The following is a 23904-nucleotide window of genomic DNA, read 5'->3' as shown; positions in this document are numbered from 1 at the left end:
CCCGCGAACGGTGACCGATAAGTCACCTCGTGTCATTTCACGGCCGCTTGCTTGTTCTTATACAACAAGCACTCCGGTGTACAGCTCAGCATCAGATTCGATTCCCCGATCCCGTCTGGAGGCTCCGCACAACGACGACGAATGAACTGGTGCTAGGGCTTTCTTGCGAGGTCAAATTGTACCTCCTGGTCAGACTCGGATGGAAGGAGGACCGTTGTCGGAGCTGTAAAACCTCCCTCAGATCAATCCCCCTCGAATGCCAGCCACTCGACCTCTGCTCCTCCCCGGATGGATTCTCCCTCGCTTTGAACCCAGCCTGGCTCCTTGCCGCCTACAGCTTCTCCTTCGAACCAAGACTTTATTTCATGGGGCCAGGGCAGGACAACTCAATAGACAACCTTGGAGAGTACGCTTGCAAAACCAACCGGGTCCCCTTGATCCATTCCTCGAAAGGCGCAGAGGGGGTCCGTAAAGCTAGATTTCGGAACTTTGTATGTCCTCTTGCACTGTAGATTTGGAGCGAAAGACCCTGTTTAGATTGAGGAATGGTCGACGAGGAGGAGAGAAGATCGAGTTCGAGGTGTGACATGATACCTAATGATAAGAAACCGAAAAACCAAGGATTTTGGGGGAGAATGACGAATCATGGATGGCGACACATATGTACATGGGTAGTATCACTACTGCCCAGCTGGGTATCAATACCTATAGTAGACCTAATCACCCTTTTGTCTTGCTTTGCTGTTTCCCATATGTACCATCTCATATGGAACACGGACTATATCGACCGTCCGTCCATTGGCGTCATTAAAAAAATACCAAAAATCGCTTTGATTTTCCTTAACGTTCCATTGGTATCCTACCCTACCTACCCATCACACTACCCAACACTACCTACCTACCGAGGTTCGCACCAACCATGACGCTCTTTCGGGGAGAAAGGATAAGAGATCAAAATACCGTGCCCCTGACCTGGGCGACCTTTTTCACGTTGATGTTCCGGATCAGGAACATCCAGATGAGCGACAGACCCATGATGCCGGTGCCGACGGCGAGCATGCGGGCCTGGGCGTAGCCGTAGGCGTGCTGGATGCCGCGGCGCTCGGGGGAGCCCTTTGCGTAGCTCAGCTGGACGTCGAGGCTGTTGTAGATGTCCGCGAGGTCGGTCGGGGAGATGTCGGCGGGGAGGTAGCGGGCGAGGGCGTCGGCAAAGGTGTTTGTCCAGATGGCGCCGGAGATGGTGTTGCCGACGGCGCCGCCGACGTTGCCGACCACGTACAGCAGGGCCAGCACGGCGGCGACGTGCTGGTGGTCGGCGGCCGCGAGGATCGCGATCTGCTGCACGATGATGAAGATGGCCCCGCCCACCGCGATCAGGATCTGGCACATGACGATGTACCCGATGCCGCTGTCGGGGCGGCGGAAGTGGATCATCAGGCCTTGTGCCATGATATACAGCGGCACGGCCACGAAGAGCAGCCACTTGAAGTAGCCCGTGCGGCGGATCAGGAGGCCCACGAACAGCAGCAGCACCCCGGACACGACGTCGAACGTGCTCCCCACGTACCCGGCCTCGGCCAGCGTCAGGTCGTTGACCACCTGCAGGAACGACGTGAAGTAGCTGTTCCAGCAGTAGTACGACACCTGGTACGTGAAGTCGAGCAGGCACGCGCCCACCACCGTCCGGTTGGCCAGCAGGTTGACGTGCAGGAACGGCGCCGGCGCGATGTACGCCTCGTACAGTCCAAACGCCGCGAGCACCACGAACCCGACCACGATCATGGCGATGATGTAGTCCGTGGCCCACCCGTTGGGCGCAGAATCGGCCAGAGTGAACGGCAGCAAGAAGACCGTCAGCCCGCCCGCGAAGAGAATCACTCCAGGAGCTGTTTCGTAGCGAATAGAAAAGAAAGAGTGTCAGTCAAAGGTATACATGACATGTTGGGAATAGATCGGGCGGACCGAATCAGCCACATACCATCAAATTCTTGAACATAGTGCCAAATGTTTTGCGTCAATGTCCGGCCACTGCGCTCTCTGGCGAGGAGGCCCTGTTTCGCGGCTTTGCGCAGGTTGAGCTTCAGAATGATGTACAGCGGCGCCGCCACGAACGGCAAGATGATGGCAAAGCAGCCGAACCCCCACCGCCAGCTGAGGTTGTAGTAGAAGTCGTCCGAGGCTTTGGGACCCGCGAATGCAGTGATCATGTATGGCGACGATGTGAATGCGTACGCCAGCCCTCGATTCTTCAGCTTGGACGCATCGGCCGTGATCACGTCGATGCTGTATATCAAGCCCCCGAACCCAATGGAGTAGAATACCTAAAAGATCGTCTCGTGGTTAGCCTCGTGTGACCCTCCTCCAGATGCTGACTCCTCTGCGTGATGGGTGCTTCGCGTACCTGTGCTGCGCAAAATGTGGACAGACCGCTGCCAGAAGCCATCAAGATCAAACCCAATGTGGCAAAGGCGACCATGAGAAGGAACCCTTCGGCACGACCCCAGATGTCGAGCATCTTGGCCAGAGGAATATAGATTGCGGCACTCATCGAGTTGGCGACAATATAAATGACGGTCAATAGGGAGTGCGTCTCGAAAGAGCTCGTGGCGAAGGGAACCAAGTTATACAGGATCGACGACTGGAAGGCATTGACGAAGTAGAGGAGGAACATCCTGACGAGGAAACAGTCAGCCTAGAGCACTCTCTGAGTGTCTACCGAGCCGCGGAGACACCGCTGGCAAGGTCAGTCAAACATACAGGATGAAGACGGCGACGAGAGATCTCTTGGACCAGGTCAGGGTGACGGCCTGGACATCCTGGACACCTCTTTGGGCAGTTTCGTCAAGCCCCTCTTCCTTCAGGTCCTCGTCATTGATGTTGGTGGTTGTTGTTGTGTTGGCCTCGATGTTGTCTGTCGCTGCGTCTTTCTCATCTCTCCCCACCGGGGTCATGGGGACAGGAGTGACCACATCTTCAGTGGTGGTTCGACGGAATCCAGGCCGGAGCTTTGGAAATACTGGCATTGTGTTTGGGTGAAAACAACCACAGACGGCGGGGAATGGTAGAGACTGAAGGGGGAAAAAAGGCAAAAGGGAAGAGGGAGCTTCTAGCTGATGTGCCCTGCAGATCTTCCTCACTTACCTTTTTCACATGGAGCGCAAGCTGCAAGCTGCAACCTCCAAGCAGCAAAGCCAGCATGAAAATTCGCAAGCGAGGGCCCCTCCCCTCATGGCACGGTTGCAACTCTGCTGTCATGGGTTCTGGGAGGCGCACAAATAGTTTGCTACCAATCATGCACCAACCATGGCCCAATGACTCCCAATGGACCCGATGTCGGGATTTTGAGTTGCGGGATGGATACTGGCTTGACTTGCTTGTCAATGGGAAGCTCAAGAGCCACGAGGGCCACGAGAACCACAAAAGAAATAGCCGACTTGGTAGCGTCTTGTTGGTCTCTGTTTCTTGACGAGGCTTATCAATCTTATGACGGGATAAGATTAGATTTTGCTGTTGCAATCGGCCGATTATCTGATGATCAAATCTTTTTTGCTGCCCCCCAGTCGCCCCCACCGCATTCCAGCCCCGACACCGGACATTGATTTGCGCAGACGTGGTCCCTGTACCTCGTATATTATTGCACAAAGTACAAGCGAAGCTATTCGGACCTATCAACCCCATCGCCAAACTACGACCGAGAACCCTTGACCTTACACAGCACACTTGCGGACAGACGAGCGGTGGTTGATTGGTACGCAGACTCGAATCATGCAGGGGTGGTCACTCAAGATAGCTATGTAGGAGACATAGCTACGAGCAAGGAAAAAGAAAAGACAAAAGACAACGACAAGGAGTCATGTGTGAGAGAGAAAAAAAGTAGAAAAGTCGCCAACGATAGAAAATTCATTGCCACTGCCCACAAAGGCCTTCCTCTGCTTTACCCAGCACAGGATCATTCTCTGGCTTCGGCACAGACCACACCTTGTCGAACCTCCCCACGTCCTCACCACCCTTTGCAAAGTCCCAGTGACCTCCGCCCTTGGGATACGCCCCGATCATGGTGAACCCGGTGAGCTCGATGCCGGCCAACGTGTCCTTGGTGCTGCTCCCTTGCCCGGCCACTGCATGTCCATCCCCGGGCGTGAGGAGCTTGAACTCCGCGGCCGGGGACGTGTTGAATGTCTTATGCGCCGTGCCGGCGGGCAGGATGAACACATCCCCCGCCCGCGCTTCGATTTCGATGCCGCCCTCCTCCCTGCCGGATCCGTAGGTGCTCTCGTCCAGGTCGGCGACGGTGTCGGCGACCCCGAATCGGATCGTCGCCGTCCCTGTCAGCACGGCCATGCACTCATGCACTGCGGAGTGGTAGTGCGATCGCTGCGATGGGCCGTAGCGGAAGATCCATTGCGTTTCCCAACCGTTCGCCGCGAAGAGGTCGTGAGCCTTGGTTGCGATGCTCTCGTCAGTCGTGTTCGTGGATGACAGGAGACCAGGGTAGTGGAGGAGGGGATGTGGCGAATTAGGAACGAGCGAGGTTGGTGGGAGATGGTACTTCTTCACTGTGACCATGTTCTCTATTCCCCCCGCTATTGTGCCGTGGTATCGTGCGCTTTATCAATTCTGTGTAGTTCGACAACAGAGGACGTCCTGACCATGTAACTGGTTCCAAGCCCTCATGAGCCGACGCAGGTTCCCTGGCTCCCCCGCTTCTTTGAGAAAGTGAGGGGAGGATTGATCGCCCATGACACTCAAGGATCGGCAAGATCAGAGACTACTGAGGCTTCGCCGGACAAGTCGTCGAGATCATTCTAGAACTGCGGTAAAGAGTCCACTTGATCACGAATTGGGCTTGTGAAATTTGTAGTATGCGGGTATCCTGTTGTACAATTTTGCAGTCGAAACTACAATCTTGCCGAGATGCAGCCCCACCTGAACTCTTCGCAAGTATTTTCTCCTAGGGCTCCTTTCAATGATCTATGCTGGTACTGTCGAGGGAAATAATACTCTCACACCTCGAGTGCCACATTTACAAGACCCAATATTCTCCTCACCCTCCGAAGCCTTTGGTAACCCTATGCCGGTCTTCATAGACACAGCTCCCACCCAAGTATTATAATGCTCCGTCCATGTCGAACGCCCCCCAACTTGTCCATGAGTGGACGAGAAACCAAGTGTCAGACGCACAAAAGGAGCGCGTCCTCACCAGAAAACCGATCCCCTCACCTCGTTTGCTTGAGGATATATGATTCCTCTTCTGCCCATGACCTGTCGTATCTGTAGAGAATCCACCAGGCATGAATGACGCCTGGGAACCACCATAATATACACAGTAAGATGTTGATGATGAAGTCTCCATTGAACCCCGTCTTGAGATATACCGCCGCTGGGGGGAGGAAGAGGGCGAGTACGTAGAGGAGGATGTCGGATGGTGATAATGATAGTCGACTCATAGCGTTTGACTCAAAATGTGTCAGACTATATGAGTATGTAAGTGTTGTCGTGTTGGGTGTTTTCTGTTCCACTGGGACAATGTCTGGTATTTGATTCGATGATGTGGATACGTGATGTTTTGAATTTCTGCTGTTGAAAGACCTGGATACCAATCCAACACTGAGATGACCCTTGCGAGAAATAATAACATCGATCATTGAGACTTTTCATCGTCCGTCATTGAGTCACACCGACGACGAGACAAGACAAGGCGGATCATCCGATCCTCACCAGACTCAACTTACCCCAGATGTGCTGCGCGAGAAGATTGCGGGATACATAGTTGAACAAGTACAAGCCACAATGACCTCTTAACTTTTTTCATTATTAGCTCCAACCGCAGCTCCTTGGGCGGGACCCGACAACTCTCTCCATCAATATTGAAAGGAGGATAATTGAGCGCGTGACATCACATGGTCTCGGGCCAAGGCTGCCATCAGGTGATCTTTATGTGGAAGATGCTGACGTGCGACATTTCCCAAAAAGAAGAGATGAGAGATGCGCTATTGGTAGTGGCGTGCCCTAGACTTCGAGACAAAAAATAATATTGATTCCGGAGAGAAGGTATCAACATGGATGAGAGAGAAAGAGAGAGATTGTGGAGAGCTAGTAGGTCTGAAGCCGATCTCTCCTTAGTCAGCGACTATCCCTCGGGTAAAATATCCATCACCATCGCCTCTATAAGTCCACAGGCGGTTAGGTCCAAGTCTGATGTCGCCATCTAAGAAACACGGAATCGAAAAATCACCTCTGTCATCTACTGCCCGTCTCGACGCGGCCGTCCCTACTTGTACAAATCACACAACGAAGGAGACTTGGAAAGCTACAGAAGTCAGAGGCGCCCGCGGAGCAGGCTCAGGCCTCACCGAGTCCCGATTGGAATAACAAGGCGCGATCTATCTACCTCGATTTCCCCGTGGGTGATGTTAACAAGGTGTTGGGCGTGGAAGATGTTTATCTCGGGAAGGATGGTTCCACCCAGTGCGGCGGAAAACCGCTCCCAGACCTGGCAGCGCTGAAGTCATTGTTGAAAGGCGAGGATCTCATCAAAGGGTGGCTAATTGGGTTAACCCAAGCAATTGGTTGGCGATAATGATCGCGGGATATCATTATTCGTGTAGGATATTGTCTATCTTTCAGCAAATACGGCTCATTTCATCTCGAGGCATAGATTCGATTTCTATATTGAAACCATCCAGACTTTCCAAAGCTAGCGCCGGCTCGTGCCGGCTCGCGCCGCTAGAGGGGGTTGTCACCAGTCGAGCAGAACGCATCGAGATATCTCAGGTCGGAATCCGACTCCTTCGCAGGAATTTTCCTAACTCCATCTTCCCACACGAAACTGTAACGCAAGAAGAAGCCAGCCATTCTCGCCACACGGATGGCTCGCCTATCGTTCTCCGAGATTCGACCAACAGCCTCCTCAAAAGTTTGCCAGAACAAGTCCTCGAGTTTGTGACGGTTATTGTAATAGTGCCATCCTTGAGAATCCATATAGCCAAGTATGTTCTCGAAGGCCCACAAAGAAATGCCGAAAGGAAGGATGCTAGCCTCTGCCCAGTCGATAATCCCAGTGACATGCCCACTGTTGGGATCCACAAAGATATTCATTTCGCAAAGGTCGTCATGACTCAGGACTAAAGGATATGCCGATGTAAAGAGCAATGAAAGTTCTGCACGAACTCGTCTTAGATTCTCTGTGAATCGGGAGGGCAAGGCTTGAGAAAGGAGGTCGAATTTATGCTTATAATCGTGATTGATGGCTTCGACGACATCGCAGGGTAGTGTTTGCCTATGCTTCCACGACGCTGCGAAGAATCTAGCCCATAAATTTAGCTCATCCTGAAGTAGTAGTACAGGTATAATGTACCTCGCTAAATCCACCACGGTGTTGGACTGTCGTGAAGCTGCCTCTAACGACGGGTTAGTGGAAAGACCATACAGGCATCGCGCTTGAATATAGGCAATTCCAGGAAGCTTTTCAATCACGTAGACAGAAAGTGGTAATGACCGGCCAATATTTCCGTGATAGGTGCAGGCCGCCACAAATTGTCCATAAATTGCTTTAGCCAGATTCAAGATCACCATGTTTAGGACTGAGTTCTGAGCCCGAAATTGCACGATCCTGGATTGCTTGGCTCCTGCTATGACAGTATAGCTGAACGCACCCTGAATAGGTGCAGGAATGACAGGTTCACCAGCAAGAGAGACAGCAAATTCATCGCATTGTTGCCGTGTCACGGTTGATTGAGTTTTAAAGAAGCTGTTGATTGCATTGTCAAGGGAGTAAATGGGATACATAGTGGCAGAACATGCTGCGGCGAGATTTATTACAGTGAGATCGATCACCTTCGTCGGAATGAGAGGTGAACACGCGAGTAGAGAGAATGGAAAGTTTGGGCGGCGCCATCACAGATCAACACAGGGTGTTGATAGGGCCACTAGACCATTTTCGGGTAGCGTGTACCACGTGACACATAAGCTACGCAACTGACATTTCTGTTGCACACCGCCAAAAGAAATTCCAGCAAGATACCAAATAACGCGAACGCTTCCGCCTCTTCGTCCCAAACAGGGATCTCTGGCATTCACATAAGTAGAACGCCGACCGGTCTTGGGAATATTGGCTAGTCTCTCATTTGAGTAGAGAGTGCTTGTATGGGGTGTAAGTAGAGATACTTCCTGGGCAGGCTGGGGGACAGAGGCAGCAATGATTAGGGCAAGGAATCGTCTATCCAAAATAAAGGAACAAGACGCCGATGATTATGGTTGAACTCTCTAAACCGTGTCTCGCCACGTTTTCTCGCCACGTTCCATACTACCACTGATCAAGCAAAGCAGTTCCCGGACATTCATTCTCAATCAAAGCCAAGGACCATTTTATCCTAGCATAGAAGTGATATCGATCAGCGAGGTAGAAAGGAGAGAAAGGGATCAGACTTGACACATTCGCTCGAACCTTGGAAATTGAGAGCGTCGACGAGATGTGAAGTCGAGTTCTGCTAAACTCACCACATCAATGCCGACGATTTCACACGAGGACGACAGTTCACTGTTAAGAAAACACTATTTCCCTTGGCGAGGCTGCCCTTCAGCCTCGTCCCCCTCTGATTTGGTTGCACCCGAAGCACCCTTCAGACACAACACCAGCCCGTGCCCGCATAACCAACCCTGAGAACCGCATTCGCCACCCATAGTTTACTCCTGATCTACCCAGCTAGTTGTCTACCTACAAGGACATACTGTGCATCGACCAGAAGACCCAGAGTTCTCGCGCCATGCCCATCAAACCTCTCACATTCAAGGGTGACAAGAAGCCCAAGAAGCGCAAGCACCGTCACGACGAAGATGTCGACGACGCCCAGAACGCCGGCGGCCAACCGGCGGTCGATCCCTCCGACGATGACTCCTGGACCACCCCCGACGAGCCCAGCGACCTCTCCGGCCCCGTCGTGCTTGTTCTCCCCACCACTCCCCCCACTGCTCTCGCCGCCGACGCGCACGGCAACGTCTTTGCCTCGCCCCTAGAAAATATCGTCGAGGGCGTGGCTGAAACCGTAGAGCCTCATGACGTGCGACAGGTCTGGGTCGCGAGTTCCGTGGCGGGTTTGTCAAAGGGAGAATTGAGCTTCAAGGGTAGCCATGGCGGGTATCTGAGCTGTGACTCGGTGGGCGTGCTGGGTGCGAAAAGAGAGGCCAGAGGCGTCGAGGAGGGATTCGTAGCAGAGATCGTGAATAACGCTGCAGATGGCAAAACGAGATGGCGGCTGCGGACGGCGGCGTCAAAGTCCGAAGACGGGGACAAAGGCAGGCGATATCTATGCGCCGTCACAGAGGTGAAGCAGAGTAATGCAAAATCAATCAACATTTCACTTCGTGGAGACGGCGAGGCTTCATCGGAATCGACCCATCTCGTCTTCAAAATGCAAGCCCGCTTCAAACCACGACTGCAGCAGAATAAAGAGACAAAAGCAAAGGAAAAGGTCAGCCGGAGGGAGCTCGAACAAGCGGTCGGGCGAAGACTGGAGGAGCACGAAGTGAAGCGCTTGAAAAAGGCTAAGAAGGAAGGGAATTTCTACGAGGAGGTCCTGGACGTCAGAGTCAAAGGGAAACATGATAAGTTTGCCAGTTGATATACCTCGTTGGCCCTATCACAAATGTGACCACGAAGCTACGACAGACTTTGCGTATTCAACCTGAAACGGACATTTGACCAGAACATCATTCACATAAACACTCATTACCCGTGCGTTTTTCCAACCATCCTATCATATATCAACGCATGTACCTCCTGGTGCCAACGTAAAGACACTGTACAGACGCCAATCGCTATGCAACAAATCTACCAAAGGGTATATGGCCCGAACATCATCACCTCATCAAAGACTGGGGAACAATCGACCAGCAACACGGCGCCCTGGATCATGAGTTAGCGACAGTTCCTGTGGATTTGGGGTGTAGATTGAAATACTTACAGAGAGGTCTTGACTCCTCAGCCACCCGACCTTGATCAGCCCGCTGTTCATAACTGCGAGCTTCTCTACGCGCCAGGCGTTCACGTAACCACGCTCTCCTCGCGGATACGCCCTGGGCTCGAATCTCAGCAGGGACCTCTTCTTCCGCCGTACTTCGCCTGCGAGCGGGTGATGCATCCTCTATGGGCGCACTAGCACTCCTGGCCTGATCCAGGGGAATTTGAGGAGAGACCATCGGCATCGTCATGCCCCGAAGGGAGCGGCCGGCTAGCGCAAGAACCGGGGCAGGAAGTCGAGTCATCGGGATGCTTATCGCTGGATCTTCTTGTGCACCTGCTCGCGCCCGCATCCTCCGCATGAGTCTCTCCCGCCTGACCATGAGGTTCGTGACTTGGACGGGACAGTATCCTGGTGGGAGTGATGATTTCTTGCATAGGGGACATAATGAGCTGTTGTCGCGGAGGAACGAATCGATGCACTCCGGATGGAAGACATGGTTACAAGGCAGTTCGCGAACGCTGGTCTCTCCACTGATGAAGTCGTCCAGACAAATTGGACAAGTCGACTGAGAGAATGCAACTGGGCGGACCACAATTGCGGGGGCGATTGCACTATCAGCGTCTTTTGCGTCAGTGTGCATCGATTTGTCCACCTTCGGTTTGACTGTTTCAACTGTTTCCTGCTCGACAGATTCGTTTGGCCCGTCACCGTTGACGCTATTTGGCTCCGACCTGGCATGGTACGTGTACTTTGGCATTTTGTCAATTAGCTCTTGTGGCACTTGCAGCCTCTTGATTCCCAGGGCCTCCAGATCGACCTCTCCATTTGCCACTCGGCGCTGGAGGATGCGTCGTTGTCGTCGTTGAATCATGTGCATGACGATCGAAGTCATCAGGACCACGGCCAGAAGGATAGCCAAGACGATGATTAAAAACACCCATAGCGAAGGTATGCCGCTGGTAGAGTTGACGTCCATTCTTGCATACAGCCTGACAGTATCGTGAGGGTCGTAAATTTCCACCAGCTCACTACCAAATGGGACCTCTGACATGTTTCCCGAGTATCGTGCTAGTTCATCCAGAAGGAAAGCTCCCAGCATCCCAGGTACGGCATATACTGGATACTCATTGTTGGACTTCCATTGTCCACCGTCACGAAGCGTCCAGGAGCGATCGCTGACGGGAGGAGGCTGCGAATTCGAGGCCCCAGGCTGAAAAAATATTGCTCCTCGGACCTGATCGGACCGCATGACAGAGAGGTAGGAGAAAACGCACTCAGGTTCCGTCCATGGTGCCAACGCAATCAATGGAAAGTCGCCCGGAGGTATTTCTGCCCGTGTCGTGGCATTAAGTGGAATCAGGGATCTGGTGGAGTTGTCACAAGGACTGGACGCCGGAAGAGCGGGAGTATATAGAAGGCCTTGTATGACATCGTAATGATGAGGATTGTTGGGCGATAGGGTGCGAATGAGACCCGAAGCTCTCAGTGCAAAGCCAAGCGAGTCCTTTCAAGTATTAGCAGAGTCATCTTTTGGAAGTCTGGTACGATGTCTTGATGTTTCATACATTGACAATGCGGGCTCCATTGGAGGGGTCGTAATCTGGGTTGGGCAAGACAATCGCAACAACGCCGAAGTCCTGTGCGGCTGTGCTGCAGGTAAGCGCCTATTCTTGGGTGAGACAGCAACACAAAAGGTCATACGTACACATGGTTATCTAGAGTGTTCGAAACAGTTGATTGCCACAGACTGCAAAGGGAACGGTTGCGCAGGCTCAGTCGGCCGGGTACATGACTTGCGATGTGCGACAGGAATATCCAGACACTGGGCACCGGCAAACACGGATGGAATTGGAGAGAGGCTTGCGATATTCGGATGACGCACGCATCAGGTTCATCAAGCAAACGTCGTCAATAGAAGGCCTTGCGACCGCGTCGAGGCCGAGGGGGACGACGTATACCAAAGGTGCGAAACAACGTTCAGGAAGGGAAACGAGGAACGGACTTCCACCTCAATTGAATAATCGACTCCCGACGATCTGCGGACTCTGAATGAATGCAGCAATACAAGCGGTTTTGCCCATTCGGGCTGCTCCTCCTCCAAGGCATGCCCAGCCTCTTGAGATTTGTCTCAGCATCATGCAGATTTTTGCGGGGCTGGGCGTCTGTGAATGGGCGCTGAGGGGGGCGAGGGGATTCCTTCAGATCCGGCTGATTCCCTCGCTAAATCAGTTTGTTTGTTTCGGGGGGGGGGGCAAACCTACAAGCACTCGTAAAGGGCCACACAGCCTGTAGTCGGCCTGGGCAAAGACCTGGGCAGGCTTGGACCGGCTTGGACTGGTTCTCCAACCCGCAACTAGGCTATTCCGCTTAAGCAGAATCCGATCCGTCCCCCTTGTAAACTCGCCAGACAACAAGCGGAATGTTAGCCGACAACATGCTTGGCATTCACCTGCGGCGGTACCAACGTCAAGTCTGAGGAGTAGTGTCAAGAAGTTGGTATCGAGTCGGAACCACATCTAACAGCGCAAAGAAGCCACTGAGCCGGCAGCGACTACCTCATTGACTGTCGCGTCGGCAATGGTTTGAAACCTTCGTCAGGAACCTCCACAGACATCTGACTGATGGGAAGATCGAGCGTTCAAACGCCACTCTCAGCCACATCCTGTTCCCCCGATCATCCCTACCATCATTAAGTCAGGACACGATCCAACCATGCCTCCCTTACCAAGTGCTAGCAAGAAGAAGAATCGAGACGGGCGACGGTCTCGAAGCAGAAACACGACACCAAGCTCGGTGATCAGTGCTGGAACTGCCCCGCCTGCACCAACGACCACTCCGCTCCTCGAGTTGGAAGTGTCCAAACTCTTGGTGTCTTCGAAGCCGAATTATGCAGAGATCATAGACCATCTGGATACTCATGGCTCCAAACTGGAGCCCAAGTCGCTGCACGATATCATTGACCAGCTGAAGCATCTCAGTGAATCCGCCGAAAAACGCGCCGAGTCATGCGAGAAAGCCATCCGGCTCATCCATGAGCAGAAGAAGAATGTGGAAACAGACCAGCAAGATCGCGATCGTCAGGCTGAGCAGGCTCGCCGGGCTAAAGCGCGCAAAGAGGACGGCCAGTCGCAGAAGAATCCCAAGGCGAAGAAACGTAAAGACAGACCTGAGACGGTGGACAATGTCGAGATCAAGAAAGAAGGTATGTTTGTTGTCCATCTACTGACTCCTATAATTCTATATTCAATGCCATCTTGGCGCTCATCCGGCAAACTTCCTGTGTTGAGTTTTCAAAGGTCTCTATGAGGCTCTATATGGCGACCAGAATTCACTAACGACATGTGTCTAGAAGAACCTTCAAAGACAAAAGTGTCCCGTGCCACACCTGGTCCCTTGGACAGTCCTTCTCCTTCAAAGAAGACCAAACTCAGCCCCGGGACATCATCATTGTCCGAAGTCGCTGATTCTCCAGACGCCGCAGCTGCCAGCGCACACGCCTCACCAACCAAGTCGGACGTGTCTATGTCAGACGCAGAAGACAACCGCGTTGTTCCGCCACCCATTCCCCAGCAAGGTTTCTTCCCTGACCCCCTGGCACCTGATCCAGTAATCTACCACATTCGCGAAGTGACTCCAGGCATGTCAGACGAGGAGAAGAAGGAGATTTACAGTGTCACGGCGTATCCGACGAAGGACCTGAGTGACCAAGTCGCCGGCACACCACCTGACAAAGACTTTAGCAACGCTAAGCCAACGAACCAAGTCGCTGCTAACACTTTCCTCACCTATGTGGAACCGTATGTCCGACCTCTGACAGAAGAGGACATTGCATGGTTGCGTGAACGAGTAAGTGGATGTAATCAACACCAGAAGGAGTCTTTACTGACGTGACGCAGGGCGATCGCACTACTCCATTTCTCGCAGTACCCCGAGGCAAACGTTCCTATCAAGAGATCTGGGCAGAAGAAGATTCGGGGTCCGTTCCTGTGGAGAATGGCAACGAGAAATCCTTGAACCATCCAAGAGGGAGTCTGGAACAAATCAACGATGACAACGTCGCGACAGACCAGATCTCGACGGGACCACTCGCTAGCCGACTGCTTTCCCTTCTCAAGTTCGAGCATCGCTCCCCACCGAGTGAGACCAATCCTACTGGCGACCTGAATACATTCATGAATGATGGCAACGATACTATGGATTTGGATGGGCTCACTAATGGTCATGACAACTCTGAGAAGCCACTGCCTCCCGCAGCAGCCGTGGCAGACCAGGCACCTGCCAAATCGTCTAACTCCCAGCGCCTCGATTACGTGCAGAGTGAGGAACGAATCAAAGGTGAACTTCGACATCTTGGTTTATTGGGCCAGGATGAAAATCCCGATTATGACGCCCACCATGACGATGATATCAGCGAGAGATTGCGTCTGCTGCAGGGTGAGCTGCGTCGCGTCATGGTCGTCAACGGGGCACGCAAATCTCGTCTGCTGGATCTGGCCAAGGAAAGACTCGCTTTTCAGGAATACAGCACTATCCATGAAGACCTTGACAGCCAAGTTCAACAGGCCTACCTCAAGCGAACTCGTACTTTGGGCAAGACAAAGAAGGGTGGACCAGGAGCCAACAAACCAAAACCGGGCAGCCACGGTGTTGGTGGACCTGGAACAGCAATGAGCGTGAACAGAGCAAGAGACATTGGTGACTCGGCCCGGATGCTTATGGATCGCAGAAAGAGATGGGAGAACTGCATCGGTCCGGTCTTCAAAGATATGAACCACGGCATTCCTCCCAAGGGCACTACACTGTGGGATCCAAAGATCATGGAAACGTACGAGAAAGCCGAGTTGGAAGCTCTTGAAGAAGAAGCAGAAGAATGAAACAAAGGGCTTCGGGCTATTCTATTCTTGCCTGAATGAAACCGAACAAAGCATCTTCTATGTTGGAGTAACAGATCACGTGGCAGATCACGTGGGCTCCATGGCGAGTGGTGAGAAGACGATTCCGAAACGAGCCACAACAAAGGGGATGATTGGCTGGAATTGACCCTGTGCTCACTGTCGATAGTCTTTGCTGCTCGATCACTCGGGAAGGAAAGAGAGAACAAAGGGAGATAACTTTGTCTGTCGCCAATTCGCCTTGAGCAAGGATAATGGTGCTCCGGATGCGGCCGGGAAACATAATGTATGCCATTACGGCGTTGACGAACCGAAACAAATTCAATGGCCTTTTGACCACGCTTTCTCGATCTTGCTGACTGCTTTTCAATTGACCAGGCCTTCGTTATTGCCCTTTTGTGTACTCTGACAACTCTCCACCACCAGCAAAGGGCTAATCTTTTCTGGTACGGAACAGACTAGATACCACAACATGGCGTTAGATCAGTTTCGTGTGGACTGGGACCCAAACTCCCTCCAAACATTCTTCAATGACGCTGACCAGCGGGATGCTGTGCCTGAGTCACCTACTCTGCACTTTTTTAACTGGAAGGAGACCGATTCCTTAGGTCGGACGAGGTCGATTGGCTCAAGGTTCTGGCATCTTTTCTTCTCCAGCCTAGATATTCCTGACGAACACGAGTGGCACTTTGAAAGACCGTTGGGCAAGGTATGTTCTTGGACACGCCGACGCCGTATCCTGCATTTGGGGGACGATGACTCCCTTCGCTTCCTTTACCGAAGAACCCCAAGCTGACGCGGGTTGTCGAGGACATTAGGGATCGTTTGGTGCGGCAGCCCTCTATACAAAGCGGAACGCAAGGCAAGAAAAAACAGATGTAAGGAGTCCACATTTCTTGGTAATTCTTTTCGGAGGAGAGAACTGACGATCGTGTTGGACCAGGCATTCGTCCTGAAAGTCGCAGATGTCGAACCACGCATCTTCATTCCCGCAAACGGGAGGACGATCAACCTGACTGACGAAGCGGCCATAATGGCGCAGACCAACGATCTCGGGTCGGACAATCTCGTGCGCCTCCGTCAATACAAAGTCGACCAACAATACTGCCGATACTACCTTGAATTTTGCGAGTTTGGCACGTTGGAGACTCTCAGGCTGAGATACAAAGCATGGAAGTAGGTGTTGCCGTCCCGTCTTCTTGCCCTCTTGTTACCGGTGAGCAAATTCTGATCACGAGCGATTCTCTGCAGTCGATACCTTCCCGAGCCTTTTCTCTGGCATACGTTCTATTTCCTGGCAAACGCGTATCTGGACCTTTGCACGGGTCCGTATCGGAGCCTGAAGTTTTGGAATTTCGGACAGGCACACCCCGGCCAGTATCTCCTGCACAACGATCTCAAGACGGACAATATATTCCTGGCGGACCATACGAACAGGGACGAGGGGGCTATATGGTATCCCGTACCCAAGATCGGTGACTTTGGCTTGGCCACGACGACCAACCCCGACGAACTCACGACAAATACGGCCGCTGCCTTACAACGAGGCACTGAAGTGTGGGCACCACCAGTAAGTCCTCAATCTGCTGAAATCCCTTCATAGTCTGTTTTCGTGCTCACACAAGATTTCCAGGAACTACGTATCCGGCTTATGCAGCGCGGCGTCCGGTATCATTTTGAAGAGGACGTCAACCCTCAATTCCTGATCGACGGCAACGTCAGTCTGCATCGAATCCGGCCCGAGGCCAATATATGGGCCATCGGCGCCGTCATGTGGACCCTGATGACGATGGAGGAGATTGATGAACTCAGCGAAAGAGTCGACGACATCTTGCTGAGCCAAGGACGAGCCTGGCGGGCTTTTGACAGGGTCAATGTCGTCGGCAGCGTCGGCCCGGAAATCACCAGCCGCTACAGTCCCCAGCTCATCGCGCTCATCCGGGAATGCACGAGGTTGAAACCAGGCGATCGACCGCAGCCGGACCGCTTGGTGGAGGACGTCTTTGAGAACCTGGTCCGGTGCTTCGAGCGCGAGCAGGAAGTGTTCCTGCGCACGGGCGACCCCTCTCGCCTCAAGGTGGCCTTTGGCCACGACGACATCAACGATCTGCCCGACGGCGGCGCCCGATTCCCCAAGCAGCCCATTTTCTGGGACGACTTTGCCGACCATCTCCTCTGGAGTCCCAAGGATGTCGACCTCGTCTGTCCGCCCTCGGCGCCCGAGTATCTCCCCTTTGACGACCAGTGGCCCGCTCCGCTGCGCAAGAGATTCAACGACAGATGGAGTCGGGCGGTGCAGAAACGAGATCGAAGAGCCGCCGCCGAGATGGCCCAAGCGGCCCAAGCCGCAACAACATCACTACCACCTGCGGTGACCACTACCTTCGGTCAACATCAATATCAACATCAACATCAACAGCCCGCGGCCTCATCTCAGCCGTTACCAACCCAGCAGGGGGGCCCAGACCGCAACACCCATTTCCACCACAAGCGTTAGGGGAGCAGCAGCAAGAAGAAGACGACCGTCCTTGAAAGCGGGCAAGGTGGTGATCCGATGTAGTATGTATTCGACTCGATATAGGGACTTCATTGTTCTTGCTTTGCTCGCCTCCTCTCTCTTGGGGGATGCGTGCCGCCACCTAGACATCTAGACACCTGCACATTATCATCATCATCATCTTATTCTTATTCTTGCTATTCATGTTATTCACTGCCACTCAGGCTATATTGGCATGGTATTTGGTGAAACTCGGAACCAGCTAGATTTGTTATCACATCACATTTCTCTCCTACGATTTCGAGCCGTCTTGCAGAAAATGTTCGGACAGCCGGTCAAGAGAAGGATACATGTACGGTAGAAGTGTATGTGCTACGTGTGGGCAGCGAAAATCCCCTGATTTACACGCTGCGCAGCCGTGCCGCAAGCTCCACAAAGGCGGTAGTCATTGTAGAAGTTTCAGGGATTCGCGTGAACCATAACGCTTTTCAGACCTCAGGAATATGCTTGGGGCATGTGCTATATCAGGTTCGCCATATGCTCGGCAGTCGACACCTTCCCAAGAATGCCAAAACACTCCAGACTAGTCAAAGATCGAGAATCAGGTCACACGGCCGAGAATGTCAGCCTTGCGTCTCGCTTCCTTCAGCCCTGTCTATCGAATCACCCATCAACAACGTGGCCTTCGTCCAGGCATCATGTTTCAACCCATTCAATTCTTGTTCCTTGGTCGCAATGTCTTCGTGCATCTTCCTCAACTCGGCGTCGTCACCCATCTTTCGCTCCACATCTGCAATGTCCTTCTGCGCCAACTTCTGCATTTCCTTCGACTTTGTTGCTGTCAGTCTGAGGACCGCAGTGCACCATTTACAGGGGTTTCCTGGAAGCTGTGCTCCGCTCGTAGCCCTGGGTGTATTTGGATCGCCTAGCATGAGATCTTGGTTGTGAGCCTCACGCTTCTCAGCCTTGCACGAGTTGGTGATCGGGGTGTTGGTGGAGGCAAGAGACGTTCCCGACCGAGGCAGGTATTTGGAATGTTCGACCTCAAGCGTGCCGCAGGACAGGCGACCCCAAGGCCGTGGTCTGTTGCAGATCTCCCACAGAGGACCATTCTTCGGGTTGAATATGAGGGAGGAGACCGGATCGTGGTCAGGATAAGGACAGATGTGAAGTGTGATCCGGCACATGGTGATGAAAAGTTCTGGATATGAGACTGCTGGTCGTGCTGGTTCTGGGCTTGCAGGACTCGCACAGGGAAAGATGAATTGGGACCGTGTTGATGTTCTTCCACCAGGACAGAGAAGAGGTATGAGGTATTATACTCCTAGCGAGTCAGAGATGTGAATGTCCGTTTGCCGCTGTGAATGATTGCTTTGGTCATGAGGTGGAGAAAGTTATTGTGATGTCGTGAATGGATGACTGCTGACACTAAGTTGAGTGAATGGATGCCGGGAGCAATTGGGAGAGGAGAGGAGGGAGACGGATGGTTCAATCGCTGCGAAGCATAGTGTCAATACCACGATTCTCTGTCCTATTTACTCCAGGAAAGCGCATCCTCTCCAGCCGCGATTGTCTTGGAGGGAAGAACGAAAACGAGGGCACACAACTGCCTTTTGTTTTGACGCTTTCGTCTCAAACCTGGTTCTCCAGCAGTTGATCAGAGCGACGATTCCCTTTTCCACAGTTTGTCAACTGGCATCAAACAGATACTCCCTGTCCCTACCAAGAGCACATCCACACCACTTTGTCCCAGATTTCCGACTCTCTTGAATATTGCTGAATCCGTTGGATGACCTTTCTCATCTCGACAACGTCCCAGATCCTCACCAGCAACCACAAATCATCAAAGATCCCCGCATTCACCAAGTTCCACGGTCACACATCAAGCAAACCACATAATCAAGAACAAATTACTGCACAAAGACCATCCGAGAGGACACACGGCAACTTGCAGCACTCATATCCACTGAAATCACTTCAAACATCAGCCAAAGAGCCAATCTGACACACTGTCTGCCTGTCATATTCCTGTCCTCAGCCCCCAAGCCTCTCTCTATTTTCATCAGGACCAGTACGACCCCAGACCTCCTGTACTACACCAAGATTGAAAGATGTGTTATGCAATCAAGATTGTCCATTTCGGGTGTGTTGATGGGGAGGAGCACGTGGAGTATGCCGTGGTTCGATGCAAGGGCGGGCTGGAATACATAATGGAGATGCCAGTCCAAGAGATATGTAAGGGGGTGAAGCAAGTGGAGGACTGGAGGATGTCTCCTTGCCGCTTTTGCAAGGAGTACTTTGAATCGCGGCGTGCGTTGGGAGGAGCTGGTGGTCGTGCCCGGGCGGCGTCTTTGGACGCAGATAGGCCCAAGGCGGCAATTGACGCCTTGTTGTAAGGCCAGGGGAGTGTCAACGAGATATGACGATAGGATTCTTCGATAACAAGCATGATTCGATCAACTGTGAAAAGCGTCCGTCTTCCACTCATATTCCTTTAATAAAGACGGCACCGGATCTCCTAACTCGTTCGGAAGATGCGACCCATCGACAACGTATAATACTGCGATGAGTCCCACGTTGTCGCATCGGACATTGGCAATGACAATGTGGTGAGATCAGCGGTCGCCCAGAATCCATCTTTCGGTATGCCCTCAGCGCTTGCTGGCAGGGCTTCGGACTGAATGAGTTCAGAGCCTCCCAGGGTCGGGGATTGACGGTCCAGCGGCTGTCAAAGGGAGACGTTATCATGTCAGCAACGTCCGCCGCCTCGGGAAATTGTCAGCCTGGACGAAGACGGCCACCATGGACAATTCCTTCACGACAATAGGGCCGGCGGTAGCCTCTCAGGTGACATGTTGAGACTGACATCGATTCGTCCTCTCGTCATATTATTGTTTTGTTGCTTGTAGACGACCATGTCTAATGTCTGTTGTTTTCATACTCTCTCACTGACCCAGATAGCTCCCCTACATCCATATCGGATGACATCCGTCAGCGGCTGGTATGGCTGGGCCTCCTTTGCATCATTTTCGACTGCATAATCAAGATGCTCAAGCTCCTCATCGCGTATGCGCTTAATTTCATCAATCAAGACCTTCAGTTCAGGATCAAGCTCTTCTCCCTTCTCTTTCAGTTCCGTCATCCACTTGAAAAGCTCCCGCACTTGGCCGTTGTAATGATTCCCAATCTCTGTCTCCACTGCCTCTGTACAAGCCATAGCAGCCTCTCTTCCCATCATGCCCGTAGTCCATCCTAGTACAGTTGCTGCCACTTGCCAAACCGGATACATTGCGGTGGGGCGAATGCGGTGCTTTGCAAGGAGTTCATTGAAGACTTTAAAATGCCCAGCTTCTTGGTCGTACATGTGTTTCATAAGTGGCCGGAGATATGGATATGCTTTGACAACAGGCAGTGTCTGAGCGCTGTAAATGAGTGTGGCGGCGAGTTCTCCCGCTTGGTTCACACGCAGTGCACTGTCGAGGAATCTCCTCTGTTCTTTGGAAAGGACTGTTCTAGGCTGAGCGGAGTCTTGATCTGATTCGGAGGTATTCTGGGTGGACATCAGTCGGACTGTAATTTGTCTTGATATAGGTAAACATGAGTTTGGACGTCTCAGAGCACCAGTTATGGCTCTGGCACGACTCCTGAGTATCATTGTTGCAATAATCTGGTCATCACTCTGGGGATAGATGTGACCAGAGAGACAGACTAACCTTGCCTCTCTCCATGAACGCAGGTCGTGCGAGAACTATGGGTACTTAGGCGTTGCGAGTCATAATGTGGGAAACTTTGCCGATAACCTAGTCATGCAGTTTCCCATACTGGCAGGTTTGCTCTATGCTCCCTGGAGGATTCAGGAAAGACGCCTCACCACCTGTCTTCCTCTCACCGTCCACTTCTCATATATCAAAAGGTTTCTTCTGGTTCTGCTCTGCCTGTGTACCATTTGACACATTTATTTGTCCTCATCTGGTTCTTTTTTTCTCTAGATTAGAGTTGGTTTAGATCGGTGGTCGATGTTGAACATTTTCTGCCGCACCTCGGGACTCCTTCACTAACGACCAAGGCTTCACTCAACAACGTTGCCTTTGCACCCCGTGGCAGTTTTTCCTCCTCCGGCTGTTCGCCTCACCTTCTTCCTTGGACCATCTACAACGCCGAGTGTCAGTATTCACTAACACTAACTGCCTCACCATGGCCGACCTGGATGCGGAACTACTTGCTCTCGCTGGAGGCGACTCCTCCGGTGAAGAAAGCATGCCATCATCCCCCAAACCAAAGTCACCTTCGCCACCACGCTCTAAGAAACAAACAAGAGAATCGCCTTCTACAGACATGGCTCGCAAGGGTGTCGCAAAGGCCGTCAAGCGCACTAAGCGTCGCAAGACATACTCGGATGATGAGGATGAAGTGTAAGCCTCCCTGTTCACCTGCATGCCGCGATCACTGACACACTCTTTCTGCAGCTCTGTGCTGTCGCAACACTCGGAGTCTGCGTCCATGTCACAGTCCGATTCCGAAGCCAACTTCAGCGCCGGCGCAGACGACAAGCCGATCTTCCCCTACGAAAAGCTCTACTATGACGCCGAAGACAAGGCCAGGATCGAAGCGAAGCCAGAAATTGAACGTGAGGAGATCCTAGCGCAGCGCAGCGAACAGGTGGAGCGCCATGAACAAGATCTCACTCTTCGCCGCCTTGTCGCCTCTCGCGCTCGTGAGGAGGCAAAGAACGCCGCGAAGAACAAGCGCAAGGCTAGTGCTGCGGAACTGGAGGACACCCAGCGGAAGAGTACGCGACAGCGCACAAAGGTTGGTGGTGGTCGTGTCGGAGAAGCCAGTAGCGCCATCGAAGCCTACAAGCGCCAGCGCGAAGAAAAGAGTCTCCGTGAAGAGCAGCGCAAGAAGGACGGATTGGTGAGAAGAGCGGCATCGCCACGAGACGACTACAGCGATGCGGATGCTGAGGGCGAGAGTGACAATGACTACGACGACCGTCGCTACAAGAGACGAACCCCCACCCCACCGAGAGACGACCCCATCGCCGAACTCGCCGACATCCAGAGAGCCCGCGTTGGTCGCGACAATTTTGCCCAAGTTTGCTACACCCCTGGTTTCAAAGAAACTATCACCGACTGCTATGCCCGTGTCTGCCTTGGTCCTGGTCGTAATCCGGGTGTGAATGAATACCGCCTGTGCTTAATCAAGGGGTTCACCACCGGCAAGCCATACGCCATGATTGGATCCAACGGAAGACCATTCCCCGTCGATATGTACATCATCGCAGCACACGGGAAAGCAGAGAGACCATGGTCATTCCTCGAATGCTCCATGTCCAAATTTACCGATGACGAATGGCGCCGCTACCGATCTGTCATGGCCAATGAGGATTGCAAGCTCCCTACCAAAGCGTTCATCAATTCCAAGCTCGACCAAATTAATCGACTGATCAACCACCGCTTTACTGAAGCCGAGATTTCGCAAAAGATCAAGGCTCAGAACGATCTCGTTGAGAAGATTACTCGTAGCCAAGAGAAGGAGGACCTCAAGGCGAAGATTGCTGAAGCTCGCGCTGACGGGAAAGATGATGTTGCCGAAGAATTGGAGAACCAGCTTGCAGCTATTGTCCCTATGAAACTGGCTTTTGGTACGAGCTTGACCAAGCAAGATACGGCCTACGTCAACCCCGAACAGGAGCGTCTGGCAGAGCTCAATCGCCGAAATCAGAGACTGAATGCGGAGAATGTTCGAAAGGCGCAACTTGCAGAGATGAGGGCCCGTAAAGCGAAGAAGACTCTTGCTCCAGGTGTCGACGAATTGTTTGAGGGTGGCAGTGATATCAGTCGTTCGGGCACACCAGTCAATGGCTTGGGCACACCCAGACTTGCGGCTTCAGCAAGCATTTCGCGGACTGCATCACCCAACCCTCTCTCGCTGGCTAATGGAACTCCCCGGAGTGCCACCCCCGTCGCTTCCAGCACCTTCAAACCTGTCATTTTGCAACAGCAGAAGAAGAGAGGCTTGCCGACCATTCGCAAGGCCGCCATGGACGATGAGATTATTGCCAGCATGGACTTGGGAATTGACATCGACATCGATATCTAGGAGTGATGGGATTCAGTCACATGAATTGGCGCCGGACCTGCTTATATGGCTGGACACTTTCCAGTGTTAGGGCCGCAAGGCGTTCGTTTCGTTATCCAGACGGGCAGAGTTGGGTGCTCATTGGACTGGGTCTGGATTGGTCTCTCAAACCTGTGCCGAGTATTAAGACGACGGTCGAAAACAGGAAAGAAAGAAAGAAAGAAAGAGAAGAAAAGCATCTGAGGTAAACCGTGCACTTTCTACGGAACGTACGAAACAAGAGACATGAACCCGGAAAGATACAGATTCTTGCTGCCAACAGAGGGCACACCACACGTCGGAGCGCTTCGAAGCGCCAGACTCTGAATCTGCCAAATGAAAATGTTCACAGACATTTCTCGACCGTGTTAGCTCTTCTACTGCAGCTTCCCTCGTCCTCGACAGCCGCCAAATGCTTCGGCGTCGGCTCATT

General features: G+C 52.6%; 11 protein-coding genes across 11 annotated transcripts; 5 read left to right on the top strand and 6 right to left on the bottom strand.

Annotated features, from left to right (window-relative positions):
- Window positions 1-951: 951 nt before the first annotated feature.
- Z517_11666 (uncharacterized protein) lies at window positions 952-3023 on the bottom strand (the record flags this gene model as incomplete). Its single annotated transcript, XM_013423250.1, has 4 exons — window positions 952-1886; window positions 1979-2321; window positions 2402-2672; window positions 2758-3023. The coding sequence occupies 4 exons, from the start codon at window positions 3021-3023 to the stop codon at window positions 952-954; spliced, it is 1815 nt and encodes a 604-aa protein (XP_013278704.1).
- An 877-nt stretch (window positions 3024-3900) lies between these two features.
- Window positions 3901-5447, bottom strand: Z517_11665 (uncharacterized protein; the record flags this gene model as incomplete). The annotated part of the gene is made up of 2 exons (XM_013423249.1): window positions 3901-4606; window positions 5221-5447. 2 exons carry the CDS (start codon window positions 5445-5447, stop codon window positions 3901-3903), a joined length of 933 nt encoding a protein of 310 aa, XP_013278703.1.
- A 1279-nt stretch (window positions 5448-6726) lies between these two features.
- Z517_11664 (uncharacterized protein) lies at window positions 6727-7788 on the bottom strand (the record flags this gene model as incomplete). Its single annotated transcript, XM_013423248.1, has 2 exons — window positions 6727-7306; window positions 7358-7788. The coding sequence occupies 2 exons, from the start codon at window positions 7786-7788 to the stop codon at window positions 6727-6729; spliced, it is 1011 nt and encodes a 336-aa protein (XP_013278702.1).
- A 977-nt stretch (window positions 7789-8765) lies between these two features.
- On the top strand, window positions 8766-9620 carry Z517_11663 (uncharacterized protein; the record flags this gene model as incomplete). Its single annotated transcript, XM_013423247.1, has 1 exon — window positions 8766-9620. One exon carries the CDS (start codon window positions 8766-8768, stop codon window positions 9618-9620), a length of 855 nt encoding a protein of 284 aa, XP_013278701.1.
- A 246-nt stretch (window positions 9621-9866) lies between these two features.
- Window positions 9867-11671, bottom strand: Z517_11662 (uncharacterized protein; the record flags this gene model as incomplete). Its single annotated transcript, XM_013423246.1, has 4 exons — window positions 9867-9904; window positions 9963-11466; window positions 11528-11607; window positions 11668-11671. The coding sequence occupies 4 exons, from the start codon at window positions 11669-11671 to the stop codon at window positions 9867-9869; spliced, it is 1626 nt and encodes a 541-aa protein (XP_013278700.1).
- A 1003-nt stretch (window positions 11672-12674) lies between these two features.
- Z517_11661 (uncharacterized protein) lies at window positions 12675-14836 on the top strand (the record flags this gene model as incomplete). Its single annotated transcript, XM_013423245.1, has 3 exons — window positions 12675-13164; window positions 13312-13808; window positions 13859-14836. The coding sequence occupies 3 exons, from the start codon at window positions 12675-12677 to the stop codon at window positions 14834-14836; spliced, it is 1965 nt and encodes a 654-aa protein (XP_013278699.1).
- Window positions 14837-15326: 490 nt separating this feature from the next.
- Window positions 15327-17351, top strand: Z517_11660 (uncharacterized protein; the record flags this gene model as incomplete). The annotated part of the gene is made up of 4 exons (XM_013423244.1): window positions 15327-15563; window positions 15798-16030; window positions 16106-16424; window positions 16488-17351. The coding sequence occupies 4 exons, from the start codon at window positions 15327-15329 to the stop codon at window positions 17349-17351; spliced, it is 1653 nt and encodes a 550-aa protein (XP_013278698.1).
- A 623-nt stretch (window positions 17352-17974) lies between these two features.
- Window positions 17975-18538, bottom strand: Z517_11659 (uncharacterized protein; the record flags this gene model as incomplete). Its single annotated transcript, XM_013423243.1, has 1 exon — window positions 17975-18538. One exon carries the CDS (start codon window positions 18536-18538, stop codon window positions 17975-17977), a length of 564 nt encoding a protein of 187 aa, XP_013278697.1.
- Window positions 18539-19462: 924 nt separating this feature from the next.
- On the top strand, window positions 19463-19747 carry Z517_11658 (uncharacterized protein; the record flags this gene model as incomplete). Its single annotated transcript, XM_013423242.1, has 1 exon — window positions 19463-19747. The coding sequence occupies one exon, from the start codon at window positions 19463-19465 to the stop codon at window positions 19745-19747; it is 285 nt and encodes a 94-aa protein (XP_013278696.1).
- Window positions 19748-19869: 122 nt separating this feature from the next.
- Window positions 19870-20913, bottom strand: Z517_11657 (uncharacterized protein; the record flags this gene model as incomplete). Its single annotated transcript, XM_013423241.1, has 2 exons — window positions 19870-20076; window positions 20305-20913. 2 exons carry the CDS (start codon window positions 20911-20913, stop codon window positions 19870-19872), a joined length of 816 nt encoding a protein of 271 aa, XP_013278695.1.
- A 632-nt stretch (window positions 20914-21545) lies between these two features.
- Window positions 21546-23453, top strand: Z517_11656 (uncharacterized protein; the record flags this gene model as incomplete). The annotated part of the gene is made up of 2 exons (XM_013423240.1): window positions 21546-21763; window positions 21818-23453. 2 exons carry the CDS (start codon window positions 21546-21548, stop codon window positions 23451-23453), a joined length of 1854 nt encoding a protein of 617 aa, XP_013278694.1.
- Window positions 23454-23904: the final 451 nt, after the last annotated feature.

This window comes from Fonsecaea pedrosoi, assembly GCF_000835455.1.
Source record: "Fonsecaea pedrosoi CBS 271.37 unplaced genomic scaffold supercont1.8, whole genome shotgun sequence".
NCBI lineage: Eukaryota > Fungi > Ascomycota > Eurotiomycetes > Chaetothyriales > Herpotrichiellaceae > Fonsecaea > Fonsecaea pedrosoi.
This window is presented reverse-complemented; position numbering and strand designations above follow the sequence as displayed.